We start from the raw sequence: 24464 nt of genomic DNA, 5'->3' as shown, positions 1-24464 counted from the left end.
TGCAGTAAGACTTAGAACTTTTGAACTCAGAAAGGGTGTACGACATATTGCATCCTTGAAAATGTACCCAAAGCTGCTTAGATCTTTTGAGTCATGCTTAGCAGTCTTTGCTTGACTACAGCTGGTATGTTCCCCTTGCCAGCATAAAAAAGAGCCGGTGTGACTCATTGGACTGACCAAAAACACTTCAAAGACATCATGGAAACTCCAGTGCTATGGTCACATTCATGTCCATGAGTGAATGCAAACCTCTGACCACAACTTCAGTATATAGGTCATAATGCCCCCCACCCCCCCCACCCCCAAAAAAAAGAGGAATGCTCTCCCCTACAGAGAATAGCAATTTATTTCAAAGAGCCTGCGCACTGTTCGAGAAAAAAAAAAATCTCCCTTCAGCCAACTAACAGTGGACTTAAGAGTGTGTAATTAGCCCTCATTAGATGCTTTACATCTGCTCCTCGCCTGTTGAACATGTTGGTGAATTAAACCAATTACAAGCTGGGCACATGTTGGGAGCCTGGCGTGCGTTTGGAGGCTGCAGACGAGACCACATCAGTCAATCACAATCTAAATGACTGACTCCTCTGTATAGTTTTGTCGTTTGAGTCCATTGAACACATACCAAGGCCCAAGCCTTGGTGTTCTCAGAGGAATGAAGACCAACAATTGCCACCCCACAGTGTCACCCCTACAAGAAATGGACTTGCGTTTTTGAACTTGTGGCAGTAAGACGGACCTTTTGAGTTCAAGACTTATAATCGTCCATAGGTTTAATGTGAGTTTGATTTGTTCAAAGTGGCGTGACAGGGTGTGCTCCATCTCTTGTCCAAAGTCAGCTGGGATAGGCTCCAGCTCATCCATGACCCTCAACAGGATAAGCATTAAGCACTAGAAAGTTGATGGTTGGATTTACTTAAAGACTTAAGACTTTTAAAGTCCGCAAACCATCGGAAATATATCAAACAAATTCACATCTGCGGTACTGCATTGATGATTTAGTGTTGGAGCGGAACCAGAGGATCATAGCGCTGACCTGCCAGCAGGCTTACAGTATGCTATGTTGTAGTCATGTCGTGAAATGTTGCATTGGCTCTGCTTTAACCAGGCGAAGGACAGATGGAGTCTGCTTTATCTCCTGTCAGAGGTTTGCTGACATATTTTAATGCAATCAGGCCAGCGCATGTGTGTATAATTTAATTAGAGCTGACATATAAATAAAGACGGATGTGAAGTTTTTATAAAGGTTATATGGACATATTTCGTGTTTGGGCTGGCAAACGCTTTTGCAGCTGTTTATAACAACAAACGCATGTAAAAGAACCTGACGCCGACTGGATATCTCAGTGCACCATTAACACTGACGTTCTCCTTGTATGGCAAAAGAAAATATTTATGGACTTACAGTACAGAATCTCCTAATTCAGCATTGAGATATGCTGTTTTTTGTGATTTTTAGTACCCATCAGCACTGTAACATTTATGACCTCATCTTTGTTCTGGGCGCCTGGCAGTAGATTACTTTTGCCCCTTTAACATGTTTAAAAAAAAAAATACCTGCATTGTTTTCTCATTTATATTAGCAGCACTCATCCTAATTTTCTATAATGAGCTCTCATCATGCAGATTGTCTTACACCCAGCAGATACTTCGTTTTTGTGGTGGGCGTAATCACAGAGCGGCATTGTGGTCGAGGAGGGAACAGTCATTTAGTGTTCTCTGAGAGGAGGATGAGGCGGGAGGGGAGCATCAAAGAAAGCAGAGAGGAAGAAGGGGGGGGGGGATGTTAGGTTGAAGAAGAGAGAGGAAGCTTGTGGTTGATGAAAGAGTGTGTACAGTCAAGTTAGGTATTTTCAAACCCCGCCCCCACCAGCCCGGCAGCATCCAGGCCTACGCGTTCCCTCGGCTCGCTCATACCGGGATGATTCAGCACTCGTGTCCTATACCTCGGCAGTGGCTCCTTGCTCCTCCCGGCGTTCCCCATTGGTCAGTTCCAGTCTTTCCTTGCTCTGGTTTCCTCTTAAAATTGGATCACAACTGGGTTCACCGGTTACTTCATTTAATTTTTTTACTAATACATTCTCAAACACACCCAAGCTTGAAAATTGCTGTCAACATTTTTCAGGAACTGAAACTGAACATTTGTAGCACCAAAGCGTCGTGTAAGTCAATGTTCTAATAAATGAGGGAACATTAGTTTTGACTTCTCATGAACTCTTCACCGCTTGATGTTCTCCAGCTTTGCTTCGCCCTTCCTTCAAATCTCACAATATTAACGCTCTTTCATGTCCTCTCCACAAGGGTCCGTGTTTATCCAACACGCTTAACATAAAAAAAACGAGCAGCGTGTGTGAATGATTTCCTGCAGTGCTACAACAATAGATGACGCATCAATTGTCCTGCAACTGAGTTCTTTTTAGCACTTCGGAGGACATGCTGGGAGGCAGACGAACTGATGGGTTTGGTCCCTGGAAACATGAAGAAGCATCTAGCTGTTCATTTTAATGGTTCATGTTCTTGTGTCCCAAAAGTATGCTTCTATTTTGGGAACAAAGGTTCATTTAATCTGAGATCAAACTTTTTTTCACGCAGGTAATAACTCACCATAATACGATTAGCTACTAAAATAAAAAATAAAAACTTGGCTCAAGTTGGGCCTCCAAACTAATAAAGCGCTGGGGGAAACTCTGCCTTGGGTTTGTAAACTTATGAGCTCAACTGGTAAATATGAACCGCAACAAACAAAAACTAACAAAGGGCAGCATTGAAAAAATGAAAGAAATTTAAATCTAATCTAAGAATAAGAGGATTTTTAGTGGTAAGAAGTAGCAGGAAACACAGATGTATGGTTTTACTTGTGCCCAAATAAGACTCAATCATACAGTTATTATTTTATTTTACAGCAAGTAGCATTCCATTTGACTGTAATTGTATTTTTTATTTTTTATTGTTAAGTTGCAATAAATATTATACATATTATATATTACATTGATTACATGTATTATATTGATTGCACATACAGTATGTATCAAGTTGTATTTACTCTATTAACATTATATGTTCCCACACATCATTAAAAAGTGTTAAAATTCATCACAATTGTGGAACGTAGTTTTATCTGGGACTCTTCAGGGCGGATGGACATACATGTGTGTACTGTTGCAATTCTGGACAACAAGGGATATTCGGAACATTGTAAAGTCGCTCTTCAATTTTAGAGTAAAAAGTAGAGATAGACTAATATGTTTTTTTCAGGGCCAATGCAGATACCGATTATTAGCAGTTAAGGACGCCAATAACTGATATTTGAAGGCGATGTTCATTTTCACGAAAGGGGAAAATATTGGCATCAAAATTTGAAAAAATACAAACTCCAGCTCTTAATTTTGGGGGGATTTTTTTAAAGCATATGTTTATTGAACAAATGTTAGGGTTTGTAAAATATTGGAGTGTTTAAAAAAAAATCTTAGTCAATAAACGTCTTTGTTTTTAAAAATCTAACAAAAAGTTTTGGGATCTCCCTGAGGCAGTAGCATATTTTCAAAAGTTAAATAACTTAAACAAATAAAGTATTCCAAAATTTCTAAATATCTGAATAATTAAATTTGTACTGAGTTTTAATTTCAAACAGAAATAGAAGGTGCAGAGAGTTCCCAGGGCCATCAGAATCTCTGAAAAAAGAAAAGAAAAAAGAAAATACGTTTTTAAAAATAAGTTCCCTGAAGTTAACACTTTTCAAAAAAATGGATCTATTGTCGGCCTTCAAAATGGCCGATGCCGATATTTGTCAAAATGCTGAATATCGGCCCGGCCGATAATCGGTCTATCCCTATTAAAAAGTCTCATATTTAACTTATCTTAGCTGTAGGAATCCTGAGTTTAATATTTGCTAAATTATTTGTTGTTATTTGTTCCGTTTAAAGACTGCCGTGCTTCAAATAGAGAGTGAAACTTGATTAGATTGGCGTTTTGTCTGGCTTTTTCTCTCTCTTAACTTTAAAGCTTGAAGCTAAAGGTCAGTTGCTGCATTTTTTGTTTGCGCAACACTCTTGTTTTAGACTGACAATTATATGTGTGCCTGTATAGGGATGTGTCTGTGTGTGTGCGATGTACGCGCACTTCCGTGTGTGTGTGTGTGTGTGTGTGTGTGTGTACAGCTTTCTGTGCGCGCTTGTGTGTGCGTTTGTGGGATGCAGATGGGTTTTCGGGAAAGAGGCCAGCACACACAATTGTACCATTGAGCTGTTTTACACCCAGAGTCTCTCCTGCTGACACACACGCATGCACACGCACATGCACACACAAGTTGGTGTGACTTGTTGCAGTTTGCTTAGTGATCCGTGAGCAAAATGGCTCAGCTGCAAGTTGAGGCTGTGGATTTCCCCTTCGGTATTCTTTTTCTTCATGGTCTTCCTTGAGGTGAAACAAACCATGAGGGTTTTTCAGAAGAATGGCATCCGTACGTGTGTCACGCGCATGTGAAAGTCCTATGACGGTTTGCTTAATAGCATTCTCTCTCTGTGGGATTACTGTCTCAGGTCTACAGAAGAGCACTCTCCATTTGGATTTGATTGGTATTCAACTCAACATTTAAGGGTAACGAGGTATTTTCAAAGTCTTTGCAGAGCTTACCCAACTTTTTTTTTTTTTTACCATTTCCCTTCAAACTTGCCAGATGTATTGTTCCAAGACTGTAAAGTCCATGTGACCTGAGATGTTTGAGGTCAAATGTCATATCACATCAGTCTCATTCTACAGTGTGTGTTTATTTGTCTGACCACATGTGGTGACATCTGTCATGATGCACATATGTTGTTAGCTTGCACAAAGAAATGACTTAAGTTTTCAAGACAGACAGTCCATTCTGAGATGCTGGTCAAACTACTGAATCGTTTGGATTTGGAAACCCAGAGGAAATGTAGAAAATCTGTTCCAGGCCAAACTGTTGGCACAGCTAAATCTTAAAAACATTTTAACATTCAGAGTCATGTGTAATATTGCCTTTTCTTTTTTTTTAAAAGTAAGCTTCAAACAAGCTCGTTTTTTCAGAAGTTAACATGTTATTATGTGCATATATATATATATACACACACACACACACACACACACACACACACACACACACACACACACACACACACACACACACACACACACACACACACACACAGTGCTGCTCAAAAGTTTGTGAACCCTGCAGGCAAGGTCAGACTTTTTGTATAAAATATGAAAATAACCTTATTAAATGTTTAGTCATACCCAAATCTACAATGCTGACTTGAACAAAAAGAATGATAATATTGTCATTCATTCTTGAACAAAAGTTGTTGATTTCAGAAAATTTCATGGGTGCAAAAGTATGTGAACCTCTCACTTAATCGGACATTGCACCTCCTTTTGCAATGAGAACTAGCGTCGAGAATAAACTGCCCGCTTCAAGTTCCGCCACGGTATTTTGGAAGAATTGAAGTCATGATTTTGACTGGGCACATCCAGAACATGGATCTTGTTGTTCTTCAGCCATTCCTTGGTTGCAATTGTCATGTTGCATGAACCATCTTCTACCAGGCTGTAACTTCACAAAGGACGACGGCTTCAGGTTATGTTCCAGGATTTTTCCTCTGAATTTATGATTCCCTGGATTATGTGGAGTTGTCCAGGTCCTGAGGATGAAAAGCCAGCCCAGAATTTAACATTCTCACCCCCATGCTTTACTCTAGGTTGAAGGTTATTTTGCTGGTATGCAGTGTTGACTTTTCACCAAACATGACTGTTTTAGTTGTGACCAAACAGTTCAATCTTGGACTCATCTGTCCACAGAAGGGACTTCTAAAAAGCTTCAGGTTTGTCCAGGTACTCTGTGGTAAAGTTGGGATGGGCAGCTTTGATCTTTTTTTGTGAGCAGAGGCTTCTATCTATCCAATAAGCAACTTGCCATCAGAGAGTAGGGGAACAACATGACTGCAGGCTGTTTTGGTCAGGAATAAATAACACAGTGAAAATGGGAATGAAGTCACACTGAAGCAGCATGTCACATATTTATTACCCTCAAAGGGTGGGATTGTACAAAAAAATGAGTTTCTGGGCCTTATTAATTCCGACAGAGCTCATGTTAGCCATGCTTGTTTTTTTCCTGCATTAACACAGAAGTAGCAGTAAAGATCAATCGGGATTTTGCTCTGCAACTTTGAAGTAATGTAAGTAAACAAATGGTTATTTGTGAAGCAACCAGGCCCAAGGTTAAAGACGCCTAGAGAATAATTGTACATAATTGTTATATGGAAAAAGCTCTCTCTCTCACTCTTGCTCTCACTCTTGCTCTCACTCTTACTCTCACTCTCACTCTTACTCTCACTCTTACTCTCACTCTTACTCTTACTCTCACTCTTACTCTCACTCTTACTCTCACTCTTACTCTCACTCTTACTCTCACTCTTACTCTTAATTTTATTCTTACTCTTACTATTAATCTTAATTTTACTCTCTCTCTCCCTCTCTCTCTTACGCTCACACGCCCACTCACATTGCAGGAAGTTGATAACAGATAAATATGACCCTTGTCCTTGCTCTTGTCAGCACGTGTGCACTGTGGAGTACACGGTTTGGAGGTAGTAGGAGACAAAAAGAAGACGACTAGAAAATTCATGAATGCAAACAGACTCCATCCAAATGTGTGTGTGCGCGACAGCGCTTGGCTTCTGTGCGAGTTAATCTGTCATCAAATGTGATCAGATTATCGTGGATTATACGGTGACCATTAGCGGATGAACACACACACTCACACGCACGCACACAAATGCTCATCTTCACGACTTGTGTAACCTTATCGAACACACAAATGCTTCTAGAGCCTCACATGCACACATACAAATATGAGCTGACAACTGGCTAAAGCTTTCTTCTCATACACACTCGCGCATGCACGCATATCGTGATGTGTTAGGGGATTTTAAGTTGATCCTATTACTCAAGCAGCAGGTGTGAGAACACCCAGCAAACATCCTTCACTCGGCATGAAATAGACTCGGGTTGTTAATTACACCTCGTTGAACTGTGCATTCACACGTGGCAAGTACTACTATGGTACTATTTGAACTAGACTTATAACTGTTTTTAGATCGTCTAGCTGTTTTTTATTTGTCTGCCTCTACGCAATATGTCAAGGCAGTTGGCCGAGCCCCTCATTGAGTCTTTATGAGTTTCTGTTCAAGGTTTCTTCCTCGGGGTGTATTGTCCTGTCAAATCTGGCCTTCAAAATAAAAACACAGCCGTATAATAACAGTTTGGCTCCATGGTGTCTTATTTAGCCTGTTGCACGGAAGCTATTTTGAGTTTGTTTATTGAGTGCAACTACTAGAAGATAAACCAGCTTGTGGCCAAATAAATGGTGGTGAAACTGCCTGCTTTTCTTTTGAAGGTCTGATTTTTGACAGGATGTGTTATACCGATGTTGCCTGAGTGTTGTGGAGCAGATCGTCCAGTTTCTAGACGCTTTACAATGGAATGGATACATTATTCATGCTCTCACACATTCACACTGTGGTAGCGGTAAGCTACTTAAGTAGCCACAGCTGCCCTGGGGCAGGCTAACGGAAGTGTGGCTACCAGTGTGCGTTTATGGCCCCTCTGACCACCACCAAACATTTACATCTTCCATACACCAGTGTGTGTAGCACTGGAGGCAATGTGTGTGAAGTGCCTTGCCCAAGGACACAGCGACACATGACTTGGGAAGAGCGTGGATCGAACAAGCCGACCTTCTGGTTACTGAACGACCGTCTCTACACCCTGTGCCACGGCCGCCGCACAGCAATTAGCATTAGAATATAGCTAAGTGTCGTCATTATTCACAAAAAATTTCAAAACACTGGGGGAAAAAAGGCTTTTTGCAACATGGCCCTGGTTGATCTATTATACTCTGCTGCCACCTGCTGGCCGTTTTTGTAAAAACGACCATTGCTTTAAGGCTGCATTAAAGCCTTCTATATGCTCTAGCATAAAAATAAATAAATAAAACTTATAATAAGTTTTTGGGACCATGGTAATATTTAAAATAAAACATTTATAAGTTTTGGGGAGCAAATGAGTTAAGCATGAAAACATGTTTAACTCTTTTGAACTTACTAATTAATATAAAGAATACAAAATATTTTTGTCACCGCTTGCGTGTACTCTAGAGTTCATAGGAAGTTTTGGCATGAGTCATCACTGCATTCATTCATAGCAGATGCAAAATGTATAAAAGAAACATGGCAGCCTTACTTAGACTTAGATTCAGGCCATTCTAGTTACTTGTGGCTGTAAATTAAATATTTAAATTGTTTTGTGTCAGTGTGTGCGATGTGCACTTTGTTAGTTGTTGTGATTGCTTTGACACGCTGCAGGTTCTCGTCGTATTGGGACATTATTGTTCTGGGTCTGTCATGTTACTTTTAATGTTTACATGTTTAAAAGGGAGAAGTATATATTTTTTAAAACATGTATAAAAAAAAAATGCTAAAAATTTAATGTCCGCTTGTGTGTCAGCAAAGCCCGAAATTCTCATCTTTTCTTAAAATAATAGGACACATTGAGCACTGAGTCTTGATGCTGGCCAAAAAGCAATGTTGAGAAAAAAACAAGTGAAAGCCTTTTTACTGCCAAAAGAGAACAGAAATAAAAGGATGGAAAGGCAGTTCAGCATCATTCACACATGAGTTATTCAGAATTATTATATGAAAACTTTTGTGCACACATTTGCAACAACCTATGTTCGAAGGAAAGAGAATTACAATCACCATAAAAAAAAATCAGGTTGTAAAATTCATCAAATGAATTGCAAAAGCATTTCTCCAGCATTTGCTCTTTAAGTTATATTCTATATCTTGGCTGCGCTTTGGACAGCAAATCATGCCAATGTGTCCACTAAAGTGTTCAACTGTTTCTCATCTTCATTTTAAAGTCCAATGCTCTGGATCGCAAAGATTTGTGGTGGTGGTAATATGAAAATAGGAATTTTTGCTCAACGCATTCAATTCATAGAATGTGGGGCTCCTGGGAACGGTTCTACTCTACCAACCTTACACATAAAATATACTGAGGAACTCTTTAAGTCATCCCTAGGTAGTCGTGAGCGAACAATTTGATTATACTAAGGACTTTTTCTTGCCAGTTTTCACATTACAGGATCAAAAGGTACTAGCCACAATCCTTAGTTCGTATACCAACCTAATGTTGCTGAGCCATGGTTGGGTCATATCTTACATGCATGTAGCTTTAATTAAAATGTAATTATTATACTCATTAAAGTCAAAATTTCCTTAAACTCTGCTGTAGATTTGTGTTGCACATCACACAGTTAACCAGAACACACACATGCAGGCATGCAAGGAAAGGTGTCAGAGTTAAAGAGGCGTGCAAACTGACCATGGCCTAGGTTTGGTGGGGTCGGTGCCTGGCTCAGGGGCACCTCAACAGAAATTAGGAAGCAGCATAGCATTCAGTGCCATTTTTCATTGTATCGTGTTTCTCCAGTTAAAGGTTAGGTTTGTTTACTTTTTGGATAATAATGAAGTAATGAAGCTTGGTAACATGAGAAAAAGTGTGCAGTCATCAAATACTGTGAAAGCTAAGTTAGCTCTCTGACGGTGTAGTAGTATACTTGCCTGACCTCGGTGCAGGTAACATGGATTCAGTTCCCACTCAGAGACACGTGAACGGTTGCCTGCCTCTGCATGTGCCCGAGTTTGATTGGTGACCAATCCAGGGTGTAGATCGCTTGGTAAATCAGCTGGTAGGTTGAATCCTTGTTGTTAAGAAACACACAGGGTCTTTGTGTATTCTGGTCAAATAATTGCATAACAGATTATTCTTGCTCCAACTTTCCTGGCAGGTTCTTGTGTTAAATTGATGCTCAGCCCATTTTTAATTATTATGACTTAAGGTTCTAATGATGTGCTAGCATGATTTGAGGGATTTTCCACCTTGGCCCCCTAAAATGTCCAGTGGTTAGAAAATCCTGTTTCAGCGTGACATCACGTTTGTTCCACTGACGTTCCCCCACTTGGCTGTGTTGTATGACCCCATGCGTTAGCTATTAAAATGCTACTGGAAGCCACACTTTGCATGGCTTGCATTGGATGTTGCCAATGCAGCCCAGATGCTGATGGGGCGGTATTTTACACTTGGGAGGGGGTGTTCCCAGTGTGAGCAGGCAGTGAATTGAAAAACATGTTAAGAATCAGTTGACAGATTTTTGGTCGGGCGAGATGACGCTCAGAAAGGAGAACATGGGACTTAATAAGCGATTGACGCAAGTTGAGACGGGAGGCAAAGCCACTTGGTGAACTTCAGTAGCTGATGTCTGTCATCTTAAGCGGCTGTGAAATAATTTACAGTGGTGTTACAGAGCCACAATGAAGGATGTCAGCTCATGTAAATCTGTGTGTACTCCAGATGTGACATCAGGCGGCAGGGGGACGGATAAATTGGCGGAATGGTTGTAACTTGTAAAGCATTCATTTTCTGCGAGAAAAGACAACAGTGTTCTCGTAATTTTATGTTACACGATGTTGGCGCTTTAAAATGTCATGTCACTTTGTGAAGGTGCGTTTATTTCTTCCCTCACTCACTACATACCTAAGTATATGTTGCACCTACATAACGTGGAAAAAAGAAGAAGAAAAAATACAGTTTCCCCCCTTTGCTGCTATAACTGATTACACTCTTTTGGGAGGTCTTTGTACACTATTTTGTGTCTGTGGGAGTTTTGTGCTTCATTGCAGAAACCTGAGACTGGCCTCCGAGGGGGAAACATTTAGATACTACTGTCCGCTGGTGTCACAAAAGGCATTTAACAAAATCAGTTCCGTGTTCAGGGAAATTGCTATTGGAGTAAGCTGCAATTACTTAGGTTGTTTTCGCAGAGGATAAAGAATGTATGCCCGTGAATTAGGGCTGGGCAATATATCCCCAAAAATATAGATATTGCGATATTGGCCCATGCAATATGCATATCACAAAGACATGCGATTTCATATGGAATTTTATGCTTTGACCAGTCAGGCGCAAACTTAAATGTGCAACACTATCCAATAGTTGTACATTATCGAGGGTAATACAATTAATTAACAAAGAATACATTAAGCTTGCTTATTTTGCCACATGAAAAAAAAATGTTTTCATTTGATAATAAAAATGGTATTTCTTTAGGTACATGTTCAATTTCCTAATAATATCGACATTGCAATATTCAACAACTGTATCGCATATCACACGTTTTTCCAATATCGTGCAGCCCTACCATACTGTATTGTTTTGTTATTTTGTGTAGGGCTGGCCAATATATCGAAACATATATAATTTCATATGGAATTGTATGCTTTTATCTGAATTTGACCAGTCAGTTGCAAACTTAAATGTGATTCACGATCCAATAGTTGAACATTATGTAAGGTAATTACAAATAATGAACTAAGACTACATTGAGCTTACTTATTATGCCACATGGAAGAAAAAAAATATATTTCAGTAGATAATAAACAATTTATTTCTTTAGGGTACATGTTAAACATCGCAATAATATCTATCACAATATTCAACAATATAAAGCAATGTAAACAATATTGCTTATTGCATTTTTTTCCAATTTCGTGCAGCTCTAATAATATTGTGTGCCTATGTACACATGTTGACAATAAACTTCAACCGGGAGTGGCAATGAACAGCTTTAAAGTAGCACTAAGGAACTTTTCAACCGTAATAAAATATTTTCATGACTCTTCTGATGAAACATCGACTTAAAACTAGTTGAATGTTGTGGTTTTTTTCATGGCCTGAGGGTGTCTGTATCATTTTTACTGTCACTAAGCAACTTTGAGGAGGATGGTAGGAACACTTCCACACAAAAAAATACAAATGTGCTGACTGCTTTATGGCATTCGTCACTTCCCCCTTTCCCCATTCGTTACAAAGACGGAAGTCTTTGAATGTCGATGCACGATTACTGCTTTTCTTGGCAGAAGCTGCAAAACAACTCAAGAGTTTTGTCTGAGGAGACAAAAAAGAAAAAAGGAAAAAGGAAAAGGGAAGCTACCCGTATAAAAGGACAGTCAAGGACCAACATTGGTCCGGATTTTACTCGCTGGCGTGAGCTTAAAAAAAAAACTACGCAATGCGCTTGTCCTCAAGGGAAATGTGGTCTTCCTTCAGACATAACAATACCGCTTTTGTCCATATGGCGCCGCCATAATCAACGTGAACTGAAAGTTCCTTAGTGTTACTAGTGTTAAATTTTTGCTTGTGAGTCAAGGCAGCAAATCAGCCGACCGTGACTTTGGGTCAAAAACTTGTACGTTGGGTCACTTGTATCTAAAGGCACTATATCCTCTCTGTGTAAATGTATTCTGTATAATGTGTCATGTAAAAATGATCAACGTTGCCAAAGAACGATAATGTTTTGCTCATAAAAAAATCTAATAGTTTTATATTATATCATTCAACAAAAACTTTTCCACACACAAGATGGAAGCACACAATTGCGCAAAATGTCTAAAAAAAATCTCCCTCACTGAACTGTCTGAAAATGATGGCTTAATAAAAGAAATTAATGATCTCATACGCACTGTGTCTGATGGATTAGTCTCGTTGTAAATGGCTCTCGATCTTCATCTCGGAGACAATTGAAGATTCAAAATGAAGAGACAAAAAGGCAAAAGAGTCCATAAACGCAATGTAATCTTTTCAGCTACAGACACTTCTCTGGCTTTATAGCTGGCATGAACATTTCCCTTCTTTGTTTTAAGAATATGTGTATTTTTTTCAAATGTTTGTGATTAAGCGTGGAGGATTGGATTGGAGACACAAAGCAAGACAATGTGTGACACTGACGATGATTGTTTTGGTTTGTTTTTCACAGAAAAGCAACATGTTCTTTAAAGACAACTGCCCGACAAATTGTTGCATGTGATTCCCTGAAGTCTAGACTTGTAATAGCCTCGACTCACATTGCATTGATTCAGTGCCTTTTAATGTTAAATTAGATTAATTGCTTGGATGGCTCCTGTGGACTATAGAATCGTGTTTTCTGAACTTCTTCCTTTCCAGATTGACTATTCAAAACCGTTTTTATATTATAAGTTGTGCTCAATATGTTTGTTTTTTTCCCATTCAGGATGACTGGGACTCAAGTGACTCATCCGGACGAAACAGAGCTCACAACTCTGATGACAAAGCGAACAGTCTGGAAGTTCTGCCGCCTGGTAAGAATCACACTCTTTGCATCACAATTACGTCTATTTATTGTTGCTGGAAAAGTACAAAGAGAGGGTTACAGCTAGGAATTCACAGTCGTATCACACAATGTATTCCACTCGGCATTCTCCAGTAGGATCTGGATCATTTTGCCTTGGTCATCATTTCATGCAAATCCTTTCCTAACTTTTATGTTAAAAACTTTTGTTGATAAGCCAGTGCCTAAAATTGGGTGGACTGTTCAAATCACAACTTCACAAGAAGGTTTGTTGTCAAATCTTTAAATAAAATTACACTTTGCTCTGGGAATGAACGGATTGAAAAGTGCTGGACAGTGGGACCTTGTTTGTCCTGTATGGCGACTCATTAGCCTGGTTTTCTATACAGGGGAAAAGTTCCTTTCTGGCTGAAGTCTAAATGGTCTCAATGTCTGCCCTTGAGCGTAGTTTTTCCCCCGACCATTATTTTTAGTACATTTGAAGAAGTTAATTCTGTATTTTCCCTCTTTGTGCATCGAGAGCCTTGTGACCGTACATGTTAATGAGGCGTGTCTGTGTAATTTTATTGCATCTGAACAGCAATATAAAAGGATACCAGCCAGCATCATCTAGTTGCGCACAAGTCGACATTTACAGTGCTCCTTAGGCAGAATTGTAACTACTAGACTTGTATGGATCGCAATTCTAATGGCACAGATAACATTTAAGATTAGCAATCATAACAGAAAACTAAAGATTATCATTCATATTGATTCAGAGGCCCAGCATAATCAAATGGCTCTGATTCCAAATGTTATCACACACAACCTAATTTTTCAGATAACAACCCCATGGGCAGATTATGAGTACCTCCATTTTCTTTTTCAGCTTGTCCAGACTCCAGGCAAATGTTGTTATTTATTTATTTTTACTGCAGTCCACCAATGTATGCAAGCATCCAGAAAGTGTTCTGTTGCTGTCTTAAAATCCATCTTGTTCGAGCAACGTCCTTTGACGCGGACTGAAAGCTGGCTTTATATCACACACAGCGTGGGCCCTCCGGTCACCTCAGGAGCACCCTTAAGTTTGCCCATGTGCCTAAAAGTTTCAGGGTGTTAGATGATGGGCCCATTCCCGAGATAATTTTCTGTCTTTGTCGAGATACTAAAATAATTCATACACCATGAATGGCTAAAACAGTTAAAAAACAGACTGTTCCATCACATTATTCCCGACAGAGGCTGTAGCACATAAACTTGGCTGGCATGTATTCCTATTTAATTTAGTAGTAAAAGCAGGTTACGGGGGGTGGGGGTGAGGGGGTGTTGGGGGTCTGCTTTTTCTGTAGTTGTGGTTTTACGAAAGAAACTGCAAGACAGATGCATTCAAGATGTGTTTAGAAAGTGTACCTCCAGTGTTCTCACAAACCAAATCATTTCCTCCTCGAGTTCTTATTCAGTGTTACTTGTTTCCTGGCCTCTTTGACCTATTTAACCAACTAGAAATGGAAAAGACAATCCAAGGCGCTCCCGCAGTGTGATGGTTGAAATTCCATTGCAATATGTCCACAAAACCAACTATGCATCTTCACCCATGGGAATCCGAAAGCAGGGCAGATTAAAAAGTCATATCCGAGCGAATTGTTATGCCGTTCTCGTCCAGAGCCTTGCTCGGAACCGTCGCCCCTCCCTCCCACACGGTCCGTGTGACCCATGAAAAGCTGAGTGCATGCATCTGATTGATCCATGAGTGGAAATGGATTTCCAATATCACTACACAAATGGGGGGCTTTTTGACTTGACTTTATTCATCACCATGGCAGTTTAGCGTAACACATTAGCACTTATATTCCCCAAATTATTTTGAGGACAAGGAGGGAGTGAACAGAGTAAGGGTGGAATATGAATGTGTTAAAAAAAAGAAGTTATTAAAATCTTAGAATCTGGAGAGCAATAAGCGCGTACGTAGGTGGTCTTGGTGATGTGCACCACCCTTTTTAAAAATCAAAAGGGTGGCACTTAATAGATTTTGTGTTCAAATAAGTGAATTTAAATTGAACATTAAGAAAATGAACAGCTTTTAAGCAAATGCTGGAAATGGAATTCCCTGCTGCGTTTTAAACAGTCCCAGTCTGCCTTGTATTGATTCCACATGGATTTCTCAATTCACTAGCAATTCCCTTAAGCAAAGGACCAGAAATAGTTTTCATCATTGCGTATTACATGTGTTCAGTATTTCCCTACTGTGAATCAATCATCTAAAAAAATAAAAAATAAATCATGTCGCTTTTGTTTTACCACATCAGTTTTTTGTTATACCACATCAAATTGTTGAACTGATAGTCACACTTTAATTAACCACACATAATAGAAATTACAAATGTTGAGCTCAGTCTTAATCAGGGAGTGAATCTAAAGACACGTGTGCGCAAAGTGCTGTGCTGAGATAGAGTGAATTGAGCGGGTTATTGGAGTTCCAATGGATGCCTTTGGAAGGGTTACACAGGGGGAGTCCTGTCTGCCATGCGCCATCAGTATGACAACACCACGGCATCGTGGGATTTCCAGAAAATACTGCAGCCAACACAAACAGACAGTCTAAAGAGGCTAAGAGTGGAAAGAGCTCAGTGAGCAAGAAGGCTAAGGGAGAAAAGTGCAAGACTGTGCCTATTATTCACCAGTGGAAAAAGTCCAAACATGCAAACCACAAGCCAGTTCCATAGGGGATGCACTCGAAAAAATGGCCTCGGGGAGTTTTTTCTCTCTCTTTTTTTATTCATATCACATGCATAAGATATCCGGTGGTTGAGGCTGTTGACATCTAATAGAGTGTGTCAGCCGGCCCTGAAAGAATAGACTCTGTCGATATATTATGTACAATACATTACAGTTCAGTCTGCCATCATTTAGTTTGAAATGGTAAAACCTGATGTGGTTTGTGTTTGCACGTGGACGTGTAAGCCGGGGTGGTGACATAAACAATGAACAAAGAGAAGGAATGAAACCGTCTACATCCATTTATTTGGCACCTTCTACCTTCAAGCTACACAAATGGATTTTTACAGTTTCACCCATTCACGTATGTGGCAGTGGACAGATGGTATACACACAGCGAAGACACTCAAGCAACTGCAAGTATCTTGCTGGAGGGCATCTAAACCGAGCTGTGGGATCAACTAAACTGAACCTTGAACACAGAACCTTCCCATTGAGAGATAACCATTCACACCGTTTGACTGGCAATGAAAACAAGGCTTCCTTCTGTCCCCAGATGGAAAAAAAATTCTACTGTATTCTTCTGTCATCTTTCACCTTTTGTATATAGCCTTCAAAAGGAAGGGCAATTCGTTGTATTTAGTGCCTCATTTTCGCTATAAGGTATGCTGCTAATTGTTGCTAAACTGCCACTTGCCACATTTGGAAACACTTCTCCACTTTTGTTAACAGTTGAACCTTGGCAGAGGACTGCGATATTAGTCTGCGCTTGAGACGAGATCATCATTATTGCAGTTACTTGTTGTGTCAGACCCAAACAGTACCTAGTGCTTGGCGGGGAGAAAAAGAGAGAACTAAGACATTCATCCAGATGGATTTAAAAATAGAACAGACTAAATTATTTGGTAAACAAAACAAATTGAGACATTAATTAATGGCTGCCATGGAGACCCACTATCAGCAAGGACATCATGGTGCCGTGTCTCAAAGGCGTCATTTTCTACTCACAGGCTGATCACTGTGAGCCCCGCCTCGTTAACATGCGAGACCCGTTCGCATACTGTCAAGTTAGACACATGCACACGTTTCGGTTGTCGCCTTTCATCCTCGTCAGCCTTCCCTTGTTTTTGTCTCCGCCTGTCATTGCACGCACTCACCTCCATTGACAGATAGTATAATCTCACACTGCCATACGCTTCACACAAGTCATTACCATTGCAGCAGCGTTCAGCTAATTAGCCGCGGTCTTATTAGAGTCTGTCTCAGTGGTTGTGATTAACTGGGAAATGAAACCTTTTTCTGTGTTTAGCGATCTTGGTAACCAGGGCAACGTGCCTTTTTGATTGTTTGCAGATTTCTCAACTCGCACATTATCAGCCTGTGTTTTTTTTTCCTCCTGTTTATAAATAGAGAAAAAAATTCATGGGTGCTTAGCAGCTTTCCTCCCAGACAGCCGTGAAGTGCGTCAACCCTGCCGCTTGCATTTGATATTCCAACTGATGTATAATCCCCAGTCTAACCAAGACATTTGTGTTGGTTCAAAATCTTTGGAAGCGTTAATGATTCGGAAATGTTAAATTTATTGGACATTTGTTACGCTGCGAAGTGGGGTTGAGAATTAATCTGACTTTAAAACTCAGACATACTGGTACTGTTTTTTTTCCTTTACAGCTAACCTTACAATATGCAGAAGAACTCCTGTTTCTATTTTTATTGGGAAGAATAATGTTGTCTCCAAGTTGTTTTTCTTCAGGTCACCCACTAGTTGAGCCTGAATCAACAATGCCTCTGCTGAATTGTGTGCTTCATTTACTCTGACAAGACAATTAATGCTACACTATTGCCAGAGTTCTCAACAATCAATCAGCCAGTTATTATGCCCCATGCCTACTTTTTATCTGCACAATTTACAGTAGCTGCAAACCAACCTTGTCAATGGTTCTCCTAAAGTGGCATGAAAGCACACTTGTTGTTTTGTACTTATTGTTTTGTGTTTGCCTGTGTCCAGGTAAGGTCCGCTGGGAGGACTTCGACCAGGATCTGTATGTTGGAGCCACCGTGGTCCGACCAGGTCAGGACCCGTATGCCAGAAACAAGTTCAACCAGGTGGAGAGCGATAAACTCCGTATGGACAGAGCTGTGCCAGATACCAGACATGACCAGTATGTATTGGCATTTGTCACCGTTGCACACACAAACACACGCACAGGCTTAAGCTTTCTTTTAAGCACCGCGTTTCACCTTTGAACACTTTTTCATGTGTAACTTGCATTGTGCAAGTCTGTTTGACAAATTTGTTTTACAACGATAAGATCTGATGGAAACACCCTTCTATTGTAATGGCCCGTCAAATGACACCAGGAAGTAGCAGCAGAGCCCAAACATGTACAGGGACCACACCTTCCACTTGTAATGGCGAATGAAATAATGTCAGTGTAATAGGGGACAATCACATGTGGACTCATTTCGATTGAATTTTACCATACTTATAAAGCACCATTTGACAGCACTTTTTATTTTTTTTTATCCATCAATTTTCTACTCCGGTCGAGGGTCTTATCTTATCCTATCCAAACTGAGCTAACTTTGGGCTAGAGACAGGTTGCACCTGTGACTGGTTGGTAGTCAATCACAGAGCACATGTACAATGAACAAAATATATCAACAGACCCCTACTGAAATGCCAAATTTTTGTGATATATATATATATATATATATATATATATATTTTTTTTTTTTAAAGAGACCAAGATAAATGACTTCAAAATATCTTTGGACAATTGATTTTTTCCCCTTTTTAATTATGTAAGCGAAATGAAAATAGTCACCTGAAATGATTTGGTTGCACACATATTCACACCCTCTGGATTGTAGCATTGTTCAGAATTAACCAGTTCAAATTCATGTTACTCTCATTTAAAATAAGTTTGACTGTGACTAAGACTGATTTATTCTGAACACAGCCAAATAACAGTTTTGCTGGGTTGGACTTTTGTTCAACCACATTTTATGTTTATTTTTACTTCCCTTCTCAAAGATGAAAAAAATAAATACATTAATGGAGGGAAAGATTTGAAATGATTTGTCTTTCAATTTTTTACATTACAAAATCTTGAACAGGGTGTGTACACTTTAACTCCACTGTAGACAAGCAAATATTCCTGCCCTGACCATGTGGAGTAATCAGATAGCTTTTTTATTTATTTATTTATTTTGGGCGTATGAGGAGAACATGCACACAGAAAGGTAGACATTCTAATCTAACCCTTTAAAAACATTGGTAACCACATACACCATCATTTATATTTACAGTATTATATAGAGTATGAATTGGTCAGTAAAGAATTGACCACTAATTATCATTATTCTGCCTTGGTTGAGGTCTTCTTCTAAGAGCAATATTAATCTCAAATTAAATGCACCCATCCTTTTTGTTTCCTGGCTTTGCTTCAATTTGCTCTACAGACAGATGCTAGTTGTGCTCTTTAACTTTAAATACATCATTTTTTTTCACAGTCCTGCTGTTGTCCCACTGGAGGCAAAACCCATTTGCTTTGATCACTCTCCTTAAAGTCATTCCATTACAGCAGGAGGATTAGCATCTGTTTTATTGCTTCTCTGCTTCACCATCCCATTGTACTTCATTTGATAACATTTTCCTGGTGATGCTTTTATAGCTCATTAAACAAACACTATGTGTTCTCCATGTTTGCTGCAAACACCCCCCTCTGTCAATTCATCAGAAAGGTTTTATTTTTGCACTCCAGTCCAGCCGCACAAACGGAGTGACACTGGTCAAGCCTCGCTGATGGACTGACCTAACGTGGCTAGCTAAAGTCATTAGTCTATTAAAAGAGCACCGATGTGTCTCTCATTGATTTTGCAGTGATTTGTCAGTTTTCCTAGCGTGCAGCCAGTGGGAAGACGGACGCGAGGGTCTCTTCAGGCCAGGGACTCGTTGCTATTTTCAAGACAGAATCCTTAGAAGTTAAAGGTTTCTTATTAATGACTCACACCTAAATAGTCTTTTCTGCCACTGTGCTGATTGAGGGGGATGCTAATTTTAGATGGATTAAGTGACATATTGACTTGTTTGAAGCTAATGATGCTGTGACAGAGATAGAACAGGCGCACTCAAATTCATTTACTGCACACGCACATCAAAAGTTGTATGGTGTGTATGGCAGATTTTTAATTGGATGTTTGTTGTGGTCGGGTCAGACGCGATGAGAGCCGGTTGCTAATGAGTTCATGGCACTCTACGTCTGTCTTGCCGCTCTTCCTCAGTGTCTCATGTTCTCGATTGTAATTCAAATGTGTCTCTGGTGAAATTCAATGCCGAACCCATCTACCACAGAGCATAACGGGTGCACCTTAGTGTTAATGCAAACAGAACCTTGTTCAATGTGTCCACCTGAGCATTTCTACCTCACATTATTTGTACGCAAATGTACAAGGGAATGCTTGCGCCCGTTTGTTTGTTGTCTCATTGTGCGCATGTGTGTGTGTGTGTGTGTAGTTGCAGACATAAGCAATGGAAGTCAGACCTGCCTGCTTCGAGTGTTGTCATCACCTTCCACAATGAAGCCCGCTCTGCTCTGCTGCGCACTGTTGTCAGGTACGTGAATGCTATTTGTTAGCGTTCCACGTATCCAAATGTAAATATTGGGATCCAGATGTTTTATTGAGTCCTTCTCCCGTTCTCTTTTTTATTTTCGCTTCAGTGTCTTGAAGAAAAGTCCAGTTCACTTGGTCAAAGAGATCATCTTGGTTGATGACTATAGTGATAATCGTAAGTATTGCTTTAAAAGCACAATGCACACAAGGGATGGGCCTAACATTATTCATTGATTGATTTTGGGTGTGCCTAGAATGGATTGGAATTCATTACAATGATTACTAGGGGGGCGGGTCTATTTTTGACTTCAACTGTCTAAAAAAAAAAGCAAGTGCAATTAGGAAGCATGCATGAGATTGTAAAAGCTTTTTTGTCATGTTGTCATTCATGGGGATAGAAATTCAACACCAAGCCGCCAAACTGCATTCTTTTTTTTCTATTATTGTAGCGGAGGCGTGCATGCGTGTGGACTGTGTGCAGCTTAGCAGAAGTTAATGCTGGTGGCTAACACTAATCTGCGCTAACACGCAACTTTTTCCCTTTGACACATGGTTGGACTGGCAGCCCAATGGCTTAATCTGGTAAAACACGGCCTCTAAAAAAAAAAAATTCAAAAAAATGTACCTCTGCCGAACAAGGGACATAGACATCACATGCGGTGTTTAGCTTTAGTAACCCTATCAATGAAAAAGTGCAGAAATCTACTGCACATTTCAAGGGAAGACCCAATGGGTAGAGAAACCTATATTTAAAAGATTTTAACGATTGATAAATATATTTATATTTATTCTCCCCATGACCGCTCAAGGACATTTTGCCAAATGCCCATGCCGACACAGCAACACAAGCGGTCTGATTCCAGTGTGTGAAAGAACCTTTTTGTGCATTTGTCGCAGCGGAGGATGGAGCGCTGCTGGGCAAGATTGAGAAAATCCGCGTGCTGAGGAACGACCGCAGAGAAGGTAATTAGAGGAAGAGATGAATGTTTTCATTTTTTAATCTCAAGTCAAACCTCTGGGTGCTCTTCTTCCTTTGATATCGAGCGGCAGCCTATGGCTCAGGATGGAGACGTTTTGTTGTGGGGAAGTATTGTGCATGTGGTTCTTTGTAACCAAAGTTTCTTTCAGGACTGATGCGCTCGAGGGTTCGCGGTGCAGATGCTGCCACGGCGCCAGTCCTCACCTTCCTGGACTCCCACTGTGAATGTAATGACCACTGGCTTGAGCCGCTCCTGGAGAGGGTAGCTGAGGTACATGCGCGCACGCTCACACTGAAACCAAGGAAACTACTGGTTAGTTAGTCACTGAAGCACCAGTGTGTCTTTGTCTAAGTACCCTTGAGCAAAGATACTGAGCCTGCAATTGCACCTGATGCTGCACTATAAATGTATGAATGAGATGATCACTGTCCTTCCTTACGGCAATGCACACCACCTTTTATTGTGACAATTATTTAAATGAATGTTGCATTTATATATAAATGGAGCTCAATATGTATGGATGGGATGGATTGATAGATACTTTATTCTTCCTGTGAGAGAAATTAAACCCAAAACCAGAGGCTCAATGAAAATGCGTTCATAAAGATAATAATGCTCAGTTTTGACTGACTATCAAAAAAGGGATTCATTTCACAGAATATATCCCACCAGGAAAAGCTGAAAAACATAATCGTATTTCAATCACGTTTGCAGCAGAACTTGATATCTAATTTTGGATGTAGTCATGACAATCTGTTTCCCTCATGAATTCATTGTTATCCGAAAGCCTGTTGGCAATTTCCTTTGAGATGACCTTGTAATGATTGGTTTGCTGAACATCTTTGGAACGTGGAACATATTCAGTGTCATTAACAACAAAGGATGATTGGTAGGGAACTTAAGCGGTTATCTAGAGCCATGCGTTTAATAATTATTATTTTTTTAAACCTTTTCAAAACATACTTATTAAAGGGACATTCAGTGATCCCTAGTGCCATCTAGTGGTGAACTAATAATTCATTCATTTTAAAAGCAGGTGGTTGTCAATAACTCCCGTGATTCGGGCCTGTCGCTTGTCAATTTCTGCTTTGCTCTCGCACATTTTTACTAGCTCCTCCCGCTAGCCGCTCTTGTTAGCCACTCCAGCCTATGGCTCCGACTAACTCCCGCTAGCCGCTCTTGTTAGCTTCTCCGGCTAATTCCAGCTCACTCGGCTTTTCGGCGTCGCTTGCCAGGCTTCGCATAGGCTGCCAAGTCGCCGTCGCTCGCCGAGATGCTCGTTTGCTCACGCAAAATAAGAATTGGTGGTAGGCTTGCGAAATGTGGTCTCTCTGAGCCACCGTAGTGTGCGTGCCTTTAATGCTATTCTTTGGCCACTAGATGGCGATAGGGATCACTGAATGTCCCTTTAATATTTAATTCTTCTCCTTCTGGTAACAACATATTAGAAACTACTCTCAGCATGATGTGACATTCTTACAGCTCATAATCCAAACTACAACCAAAATACTAAATACATTTTCACAGGTACTAACAAGGCTAAAAAGCAAAGCGTGGAAAGTTTCTAATGTCGAAGTGCACAAATACATTCAATGAATGGAGCTATTACAAACAACATCTGAAATATAGTATCCATGCAGTCTTCTTTTTGTAATGTAGCTAAAGCAGCTAGGGAAATTCACTATTTCCTTGATAATGGCGCTGTGTTTTTTATCGTTTGATAAATGATATATAGTTGGTATGAGTCTGAGTCAGTTCTGTCACATTCGGCCTTAACACATGAATACAATAATTCTCAGTTTTGATTAACACTATCATAGAGGTACTGTATCTGCTCAAGGTGTATTATACATATATACAGCTCTCTTATTTTGTATTGATTGTATGTAGAAGTATTGTACTTTAGAAGTATTAAATTAGTTTGCCTTTGATTGACTAAAATGACGGCTTTTCTTTTATATTCTTGAAAGACTTTTGACATTCGCAAGTGGTGTTCTAGTGATGATACACTTTTGTTGTTAGTTGAATGAGTGCAAAATCCTATCATTTGGCCTACTTTGAAACAGCTGTCTCCACTTTTAGGAAAAATACACTATTCCTGCCACTAAACGCCCTCAAAATGTCACTAACGCACTGGAGTAATTTCAGGGTGGAAGTGTTTTTTGTTTCCTTGCTGCCTCTCAGTATTTTTAAAAATATGCAGCATCACAGCACTGCCAATTACTTCATCACAGAGTGTGCTTATTTTTATCAGCAGAAAGGTTGTTTTTCTTTGCTTCATTCAACGAGGTCAGAGGTCCTGCTTGCACCCACGGAGCTGGCTGGCTGGCAGTCAGTGGCATGTTGAGCATGCGCGTGTCTTCCATAATATTATGCACTTTCGTATTCTGTACAGGATGAAACGGGCTTCAGAAATGTTTTGAGATCAAAATTCAAAATATATCAAAAGGGTGCTATTCCATTTATTGTAATAATTGGTTTATAGTGTCGTGCAAGTTATTTTATGTAGAAAATGTTTTTCAAATCAGCTTTATAGACAAAAAAGTTAGCATTACTCAAATATAATTGAACTGAACTGAACTTCATTGCAAATTTATTGTCTGTTTGAAGGGAGACCATTAAGAATAGATGTTCTTTGTTGAACTAAATAGCAAATTCACATATTTATCAATGATGTGATTTTTTTTTATCTGTATTAGATAGACCTCGTTTTGTCTTCTAAGTTGGAAAGGGATTTTTTGTTTGTCTCCATTCTTTAGTCTTGGAGTTTGACTGAATTTTCTTAACCGTTTGATTAATTGTTGTGATTTGTTTTACACTCATTTAAGATTAGAAGGCATTTTCCCGTACAGATATCAAATGTTTTAACAACAGAAAATGAAACACTTTGTAGCAATCAGTGTAGCTCATTATGCTCGTTAATGGCACAAATGCTTTGCAATTGAAAG

At 39.8% G+C, this 24464-nt stretch overlaps 1 protein-coding gene across 2 annotated transcripts in view; it reads left to right on the top strand.

The window, feature by feature from the left end:
- Positions 1 to 24464, top strand: part of galnt2 (UDP-N-acetyl-alpha-D-galactosamine:polypeptide N-acetylgalactosaminyltransferase 2) — a 53924-nt gene that overhangs the window by 14048 nt on the left and 15412 nt on the right. For both annotated transcript variants that reach the window (XM_086071006.1, XM_086071007.1), the window contains exons 2-7: positions 13148 to 13235; positions 17928 to 18081; positions 20439 to 20537; positions 20644 to 20711; positions 21434 to 21499; positions 21665 to 21786. In XM_086071006.1, coding sequence (XP_085927132.1) covers positions 13148 to 13235; positions 17928 to 18081; positions 20439 to 20537; positions 20644 to 20711; positions 21434 to 21499; positions 21665 to 21786 — 597 coding nt within the window. The remainder of the gene's footprint in view (positions 1 to 13147; positions 13236 to 17927; positions 18082 to 20438; positions 20538 to 20643; positions 20712 to 21433; positions 21500 to 21664; positions 21787 to 24464) is intronic.

Source organism: Leptonotus elevatus, chromosome 3 (assembly GCF_054856555.1).
Source record: "Leptonotus elevatus isolate MCC_2025b chromosome 3, RoL_Lele_1.0, whole genome shotgun sequence".
Lineage (NCBI taxonomy): Eukaryota > Metazoa > Chordata > Actinopteri > Syngnathiformes > Syngnathidae > Leptonotus > Leptonotus elevatus.
This window is presented reverse-complemented; position numbering and strand designations above follow the sequence as displayed.